Source organism: Macaca fascicularis, chromosome 7 (assembly GCF_037993035.2).
Source record: "Macaca fascicularis isolate 582-1 chromosome 7, T2T-MFA8v1.1".
Taxonomy (NCBI): Eukaryota; Metazoa; Chordata; class Mammalia; order Primates; family Cercopithecidae; genus Macaca; species Macaca fascicularis.
This window is the reverse complement of record NC_088381.1, coordinates 6998388-7007245: the sequence shown is the minus strand read 5'-3', so window position 1 is coordinate 7007245 and position 8858 is coordinate 6998388. Positions and strand designations below refer to the sequence as shown.

General features: G+C 52.2%; 1 protein-coding gene across 1 annotated transcript; it reads left to right on the top strand.

Annotated features, from left to right (window-relative positions):
- The first annotated feature begins 4508 nt into the window (after positions 1-4508).
- LOC102146448 (uncharacterized) lies at positions 4509-8858 on the top strand. Its single transcript, XM_005559052.4, has 2 exons — positions 4509-5431; positions 8621-8858. The coding sequence occupies exons 1-2, from the start codon at positions 4907-4909 to the stop codon at positions 8705-8707; spliced, it is 612 nt and encodes a 203-aa protein (XP_005559109.3). The 5' UTR covers positions 4509-4906; the 3' UTR covers positions 8708-8858.

Sequence of the window (8858 nt, the reverse complement as noted above, 5' to 3'; positions counted from 1 at the left end):
CAAAAACAATAAAATAAAATGAAAAAACAGAGAGAGGGAACAGAGAATCTGTAGATTTAAAGAGACTTAAGGGACATACCCAAATGCAGTGTGTGGGTTTATTTGAACTCTGATTCAAACAACTATAAAAAATAACAAAACAGAAACATTTATGTGTCAATTAGGGAAATGTAAACACCAAGGGGATATTGTCAATATTTAAAGATTTATGGTTAATTTTGTATGCTGTGATAATGGAATTGTGGTTATGTTTTTAAAAAGGGTGTATAGGAGGGAGTCCTTATATTTTAGAAACATATTCTCTTGATACATTGCTACCGTAATGGCCCCCAGTGGATTACTCCCCATTTCTATGCCCTTGTGATTCTCCTTCCCACATTAATGCTGGGCTTGGTTATGTGACTTGTTTTGGCTAATAGGACATTAGCAAACATGATGCAGGCAGAGACTTGAAAAGTGCTTGCACATTGGAGCTTGCCCTCTCTTGGAAAGCTGCCACCACGAAAGCCTGCCGAAGCTAGCCTGCTGGAGAGGCCATGTGGAGAACTGAGGCACCTTAGCCAACTGCCCAGACATGTGAGTGAGGCCATCCAAGACTGTCCAGCTCCAATCAAGTCACCAGCTGACTGTATCCAAATGGCAGAGCCCAGACAAAACCAACAGAAGAACCATCCAGCTGATCCCAGCCCAAATTGTTGACCCACAGAATTATAATCTAATAAATGATTGCTATTTCAAGCCACTAGACAAAGGCACTAGATAAGAAATGTAATTCTGTGGTACGTACAAATGAAACTACAGATGTCTGGGGATTTGTTTAAAATAAAGCCAGGGGTGGAGTGAGTGGAAATACACATGAAACAAGATTGATTATGTGCTGATAATTGTTGAAGCTGGTGCGGAATATGTGAGGGCTAAATTTACAACTCTCTCTGTGTTTGGTTTTGTTTGAGAGGGAAAATTTCCATAACAAAAAGATAAAACAGGCTGGGTGTGGTGGCTCATGCCCGTAATCCTAACACTTTGGGAGGCCAAGGCAGGTAGATCACTTGAGGCCAGTTTGACACCAACCTGGCCAACATGGCAAAACCCTGTGTCTACTAAAAATACAAAAAATTAGCCAGGCATGGTGGTTCACACCTGTAGTACCAGCTACTTGAGTGACTGAGGTGGGAGGATCACTTGAGCCCTGGAGATTGATGCTGCAGTGAGCTGTGATCATGCTGCTGTGCTCCAGCTTGGGTGACAGAGCAAGATCTTGTAGAAAGAAAGAAAAAGAGAAAGAAAGAGAGAGAGAGACAGAGAAGGAGAGAAGGAGAGAGAAAGAGAGGGAGGGAGGGAGGGAGGAAGGAAGGAAGAAGGAAGGAGGGAGGGAGGGAGGGAGGGAGGGAGGGAGAAGGAAAGAGAGAAAGAAAAAGAAAGAAAGAAGGAGAGAGGGAGGGAAGGAAGGAGAAGGAAAGAAGAAAGAAAGAAAGAAAAAGAAAGAGAGAGAGAAAGGAAGGAAGGAAACAAAGAAAGAAAGAGAGAAAGGAAGGAAGGAAGGAAGGAAAGAAAGAAAGAAAGAAAGAAAGAAAGAAAGAAAGAAAGAAAGAGAGAGAGAGAGAGAGAGGAAGGGAAGAGGAATTATTCTTCTGTCCACTAACAGATAAAGCAATCGAAATCCGAAGAAGGAAAGTGCGTTCTGCGATATAACACAGCCAAGTCATAGCAGAGTTCATTGCTGAACTAGAGCTTCCCTGCTGGCTCCTGGGTCAAACCCTTTCTACCCTCCCACATGCTCAGAGGCAGGGAAGTTCCAAAAGACAAGCAATACGAGTAGGAATAATTTCTTCTGTTGCTTGAGAAAAGTCTGGTAGCATACCTAAGACGTGAGAATATGATGAGAACTTTGATGACAAATGATTATCATTTGTGGGATATATGGTTTATGTAGTGTTTGGGGAAGAAATATTTGTTCTGCCATATATGTGCATTACATTACATAAAAGACAGGCAGGGAATCCCTCCCTTCCACAGCCTGCCCTGTTTGGCACTAAACGCCTGTTCTGTTTTGAAAGGTTTGTAGATAACCAATCAGGGCTGTGTTATAGTGTGTCAGGACAGCAATACTAAAAAGCCATTTTCAAGTTCAAATATATTAAAGTTGTCTCTTTCCCACACACACAAAATGAGCACAGCTTTCATTATTCATCAAATGAAAAAATTAAGCACTGTAATTATCTGTCTATGGCCCCAGGATAGGCTGTGCTTCATTTAATCAGACGTTGCTACGTGAAGCCGCAGACTACGTCTGGCCACGAACAGACATAAAAGAAGGGCTAGTTGATGAAAAAAAAGAACAAAACCAACTTTCAGGTCTTAATATCCAATGTTGCTTTCCCTGAGAACTTCTGAGCCTTAAAACTCAGCTGGAGTTTACAAGGAGGAAGGGAGATTCTAGAAGGTGATAACTGGGCCCGTGACACAAAAGCCAAATACAACAAAGCTAATGAAATCTTTCTCATAACCAAATTGGCAGGGCCCCTGCCTTGCTTTTCTTGAGAGGATCCATAGGGCTCTGTGTTTATGTTTGAGGATTTGTCTGAAATCCTAGAGGCTTAGAGCTAGCGGGCAGGGCTTGGTGAGGCCCATGTGTCGTCAACGGCAGGAACTGGCACTCCTTGCATTTAGCTCAAATGCAGTCCTAGGCTGGGCGCCGTGGCTCACCCTGTAATCCCAGCACTCTGGGAGGCCAAAGCGGGCAGATCACCCGAGGTTGGGAGTTTGAGACCAGCCTGACCAACATGGAGAAACTCTGTCTCTACTAAAAATACAAAATTAGCCGGGCGTGGTGGCCATGCCTGTAATCCCAGCTACTCGGAAGGCTGAGGCAGGAGAATCGCTTGAACCTGGGAGGTGGAGGTTGCCGTGAGCCAAGATTGTGCCATTGCACTGCAGCCTGGGCAACAAGAGAGAAACTCTGTCTCAAAAAAAAAAAAAATCCAGTCCTGCAGGAAAGTGTAACATGTGGAGGTATCTGAGGGGGACCCCCAGCAGTTCTCCCTTTTTTTTGGAGGCACCTCTACGACCCCTGCCCAATTCCCTGAGGTTACTGAGTTTCTGAGGGTCACACTCAAAACAGATTTTTCTGGGCCGGGCGTGGTGGCTCACGCCTGTAATCCCAGCACTTTGGGAGGCTGAGGTGGGTGAACCACGAGGTCAGGAGATTGAGACCATCCTGGTTAACATGGTGAAACCCCGTCTCTACTAAAAATACAAAAAATTAGCCGGGCATGGTGGCGGGCGCCTGTAGTCCCAGCTACTCCGGAGGCTGAGGCAGGAGAATGGCATGAACTTGGAAGGCAGAGCTTGCAGCGAGCCTAGATCGAGCCACTGCACTCCAGCCTGGGTGACAAAGCGAGACTCAGTCTCAAAAAAAAAAAAGAGTCACACAGATTTTTCTGATTTAATTGTCATTTATTTAATGCACAGAAGCTTTCAAAACAAGGGCTCCTGGATGACGGTGGAAAGAAGGTTGGGGTCCTAGGCCAATGAGTTTAAGGTTCCTTTCACACTGGAGCACCCAGGCTTGCTTGACCTGGGTGCCCACTGGCTGAGCGCCTGCCCGGAGTGGCCCAGTGGGTATCTCCTCCTCCCTCCCAAGCCAGGGAGAGGGATGAAGCCAGGAAAGATGGCCACCTCCCCCAGAAGAGTAGTGTCTGGCTTTCGGTGCAAGAGCCCCTTCTCTCCCAGGTGCTGGAAAACGTCGTATTTTACTGATTTCCCCCTTCTCCCCATTCCCTCCTTCCCCTATCTGTTGGAGGCTTGCAGCTGTCCTTTTGCAGTAGACACATGGTGGTCTCAGGAGCTAACATCAGCCCTTCTACAAGCCAGGGGAACACCAAACACTTGCCTGTCAATCGAGCTCCACTCAGCGGGGTTCAGACAAGCTCAGGGACCACCCCTGGCTCAGCAGTGCCGACTGTAGCCTTGTAGCAGTTACTGCTGCACACACGTGAGGACACACAGGAAGGGTACGTATTTGATACAGGCTTCCCATGGAAATACCTTCTCAAACCTGGAGCGGGGTGAGAATGTGGCAGCCCTCGGCCCCTCCTGGGTCAGAAGCTGGCTCAGCCCAGCGTTCACAGAGGCCAGCCTCCCAGAGCCCGAGAAGAGGCCTGCGCCAGGCGTGGTCACTGTAGGCTGCAGATTGTGCAACAGGAGCCAAGGGATGGGGAGGCATTCTGGTCAGAGACTTGGAAAGCTTCTGGAACAGGGTGAAACATTCATCAGGTGACCCAGGGGATAGGCTCTCCAGGAAGCCCAGTTCCAGTTCCAGCAGTAGCCAGAGTTCTCGGCATGTCAGGACGGTGGGATTCTAGCCTGGGGCGGTGGGGCGGTGGGGCGGTGGGGCGGTGGGGCGGTGGGGGTGGGGTGGGGGGGTGGGGTGGGGTGGGGGGGTGGGGTGGGGTGGGGTGGGGGGGTGGGGTGGGGTGGGGTGGGGGGGTGGGGGGGTGGGGTGGGGTGGGGGGGTGGGGTGGGGTGGGGGCGGGCGGGAACAGGACAAGGCCTGCGGCAGTGCAGGAACCCAGCTGGGGCACCCTGACCCTCCGGCCATGCCCTTCTGCGCCTGTGCAGGGGACAGCAGAGGGGAAGCTCGGGGACTGACATCCCAAAGGCCTGGTCCCCTCCTTGCTCTCGCAGCCAGTCCTTGCTGTAGGACAGTGACCCATGTCTGCAGCCCGACCCAGCCCACCCACAGAGCCCCCAGCCCACCCACAGAGCCCGGCGTCCCAGAGCTGCTGGGGGCACGGTGGTCGGGAAGTGAGTGGTTGAGCAGTCCTTCGCAGGGCTGTTGCCAGGTATCAGCCTCGGAGGTTTCCCTGAAACAGAGCCAACGCCCGCAAAGACCTGGGCAGACCGCATGGGCCAGGGGGTCAGGGGACCGGGTCCCTCAGAGGTGTCAGAAAAACGCTCCCAGGAGGACGCCAGGCTGCTGAGGCCCGTGGCTGACACCAGGGGGCAGGGCGGGGCGGCGGGGACAGCTCCGGAGGAGGGAGCCGCCCAGACCCAGCCCGGGGGACGTACGAAGAGCGGGCGTGGTGGGCGCCTGCTAGCTCCGGCTTGCGGTGTTGGGCCTTGCTCGTGGAGGGGAGAGCCCCGGGCCCCGGCCGCCCCGCGCCGTGGCCGGGAAGGGGGACACAGCCCACGCGTGCGGCACCCGACGGCTTCTCCCAGCAGCCCGAGCCCCAGTGCAGGCGACGGCCCGGCCCCTTTGTGCCTGGCGTGTCACGCGCGGACGCTCCCGCCGCCGCGCCCGGTAGAGGCCCCCGGCACCCCGGGCCCCTTTCCAAGCACAACAGCGGCCCCGCCGCGGCCCCGCGCTGACCCACTTTCCCTCCCGCCTCCTCGACCCGAGGCTGAGAATCCAGCGGCCGCCGCCAAGCAGGTGCGAGCCGTCGGGCGGGGCGCGCGGGCGGCGGAGAGGATGGGCCCCTGAACCACCCCGCGCGCCCCACCACAGCCTCCCGGGGCGAGCCAGGTTTCCGGGGCGGGGACCGCGAGGAGGAGGAGGAGGAGGGCACGGCGGGGGAACGGGAGGGAGAGGACCCGGGGCGGGGGAGGGACAGAGGAAGGGGGAAAGGAAGGAGGGGTGCGGGAAAGGAGGAGGGGAAGGAGCGGTGGGAGGAGGAGGAGGGGTGCGGGAGAGAAGGCCGAGAGGGAGGCGGAGGGAAACCGCACCCCTGCCTCTTTCCTGGGCCGTGGCCAGCCGGGGAGGAAATGTTGAAATGGGCGAAGTGCACATCCGCCCCCAGGCCTAAGGGGTCTAGTGCTCTGGCCGCACGGACCCCGCCCTTCCCAGCCCTTCCTGCCTGACCTCTGCCACCGATGGGCGAGCCCCGTTGCTGGGAGGCGGTTCCCTATGGAGCCTGGACCCTCCCCCAAGTTCAGCCCGCCGGAGGCGTGTGCACTTTCAGACGAGAGCACTTGTTCACCGAATGACCGTGCGTACTTGGGGGGACATCTGGCCCCAGAACCTCGAGGAGCAGGGTGGCTAATGCCGTGGCCTGGCACTGGGAAGCGCCGGTCCTCCATCCCTTTCCCTGCTCCTCGGCACCCCAGGCCCCTTGGGGCGTTCTTACACTGCCTGAGGCAGACCTGGAAGAGTCCCCTGAGCCAGGGCAGGGGCTTTGCCTGCTTGGTCCTTGTTCACCCCTGTGCGTAGCTACTACCTATTACCTACCCACCTGTCCACAAGTGTCAGTGACTGATATAGGGGAGTCACAGTAATTCACACATCTATCACAAAGGGACATGGATACTCACACTTCCTTCATATCTTTACTTCCAGGCAGCCATTGTTAATGGGTGGGTGTGTACAGTTCTGGGCACACACCAACATGCACCGATGCGTGTTGACATGCTTTGTATAGAAGAAACGGGGTCAGGATATCATGAAAAGAGCTAATGGGTAATGAGTATTCATCAAATGCCAAGCTCTTGGTCTGAGCACTTCGCAAATATTAATTTAATCATCGCGAACCTCAGTAAAGTTTATTACTATTACTCGCATTTTTCAGATGAGGAGCCTGCGGCACAGAGAGGTTAAGTAGCCTGCCCAGGATCACACAGCTACTAAGAACTGAAGTCAGGATTTGAGCCTGACTCCAGAGCTCATAAGGGAAACAATGAGGCCTCCCACTTTTCTATGCGTATTATTCCACGAATTACTGTTTCCACTAGGAATGTGTTCTTTTCTGCAACCAATGGAAGATTCCCAGAAGAATCTAGAATATTCCTAAGAACTGCTGGCTATGTGGGTTTGAAATTTTTTTTTTTCTCTGAGATGGAGTCTAGCTCTGTTGCCCAGGCTGGAGTGCAGTGGCATGATCTCAGCTCACTGCAACCTCCACCTCCTGGGTTCAAGCAGTTCTCCTGCCTCAGCCTCCTGAATATCTGGGATTACAGGCACCTGCCACTATGCCCAGCTAATTTTTGTATTTTAAATAGAGACGGGGTTTCACTGTGTTGGCCAGGCTGGTCTCGAACTCCTGAACTTGTGATCCACCCACCTAGGCCTCCCAAAGTTCTAGGATTACAAGTGTGAGCCACCACGCCCGGCCGTGTGTTTGAGATTTCTAGAGACATTAGTAAAGCCCTGCAAAACAGTGGGGACCTTACAGCAGCCTGCAGGTTCAAACTCCATACTGGACTCCCATCTCCCCAACCCCCATCCCCGCCCCACCAGAAAAGGACCCTCCATCCCCTTCAGGTCATAGAGTGAGGAAGAGGGAAGCCTCAACAGGCCCATATGGCCCTGGTAATGAGCATGGTGACATTTGGGCAGAGAATCCCAGGGCCCTGCATCTGCAGACCTGGGAGAAGCAGCGAATGCCCAATGGGAGTGCTAGTGGCATTGCCTGGCCGTGGCTCTGTCCACCTGTGGCATCATGTCCCATGGGCAAAGTGTCTGTGCAAGCCTGCTTCTGCCATTGACCTAGGGAGGCCTCATGACACCTGCTCATTGTCCAAACCTGTTCTTCCTGCATCCTCAAGATTCTGAGTGCCCTCCAAAATAAGATCTTTTTCTGTAGTTGTTACTATGGGTTAAGAACCCTCCTGTCTGATACATACAACTGATTGCAAAGTTTTAATTTTTGCCAATCTGATAAGCAAAAAAAAAAAAAAATTCCTGGATTTAGTTTACATTTCCTTCTTAATAGGGAGGTTGGGTAGAGGCTTCTTGCTTTGCTCATGCCTGTAATCCCAGCACTTTGGGAGGCTAAGGTAGGAAGATCCCTTGAACTCAGAAATTCAAGCCAACCTGGGCAACATAGCAAGACTTCATCTCTACTAAAGGAAAAAACAATCCATTTTCCTCTTCTTCCTGCCCAACAGATCTGTGGCTGGGCAGCAGCTGCTGAACTCCGCTGCATTTCCTGCCTGCTTTACAGTTAGGCTTGTCCACAGGACCAAGTTCTCAGCAACAGAGTAAGAGCAGGCCTGTGATAGGAGGCTCTTCTCTACCTGGGCCTCCAAGCTGCCTAGTATCTGGCTGTGGCAGTGCCCTAGGGGAGGTCAGCAGCGGGAGAGAAGGGTCCTGGGGTTTTGGGGGACCAGGAGGAGCAGAGCTGCTGCTCAGCCTAGACCCATAACCTGAGAAAGTAAGAGTGAGGGCTCATTTTGTGTGTTAACTTAAACATCTGGCCACATTGCTCAGATATTTGATTAGACACTATTCTAGATGTTTTTATGAAGGTATTTATTGATTGATTTATTGATTGATTGAGACGGAGTCTCACTCTGTTGCCCTGGCTGGAGTGGCACAATCTTAGCTCACTGCAACCTCTGCCTCCCAGGTTCAAGCGATTCTCGTGCCTCAGCCTCCCAAGTAGCTGAGATTACAGGCATGTGCCACCATGCTCTGCTAATTTTTGTATTTTTAGTAGAGATGGGGTTTCACCATGTTGGCCAGGCTGGTCTCCTCACCTCAAGTGATCTGTCCACCTCGGCCTCCCAAAGTGCTGGAATTACAGGCCTGAGCTACCACACCTGGCGAAAGTATTTTTTAAGATAAGATTAACCTTTAAATCAGAAGATTTTGAGTAAAGCAGATTATTCTCCACAATGTGGGCAGATCTCATCCCATCAGTTGAAGACCTTAAGAGAAAAGAGACTGACCTGCTCTGAGCAAGGAGGAATTCTGCTGGCAGACTGCTCGTGAACTCCAACTTGGAATATCAGTCTCCAGCCTACCAGCTTACTCTGCAGATTTTGGATTTACGAAGCCTCCACAATTGCAGAAGCCAAGTCCTTAAAATAAATCCCTTAAAACAGTTCCCTAAAATAAATTCTTCAAAATTCCTTAAAATAAA

Bases quoted from the DNA above. Each gene is read 5' to 3' on its own strand.
- LOC102146448 (XM_005559052.4), top strand. From the start codon at position 4,907: ATGGGCCAGGGGGTCAGGGGACCGGGTCCCTCAGAGGTGTCAGAAAAA. The intron at 5,432-8,620 runs GTGCGAGCCGTC...CAATGTGGGCAG, and splicing joins CAGCGGCCGCCGCCAAGCAG to ATCTCATCCCATCAGTTGAA.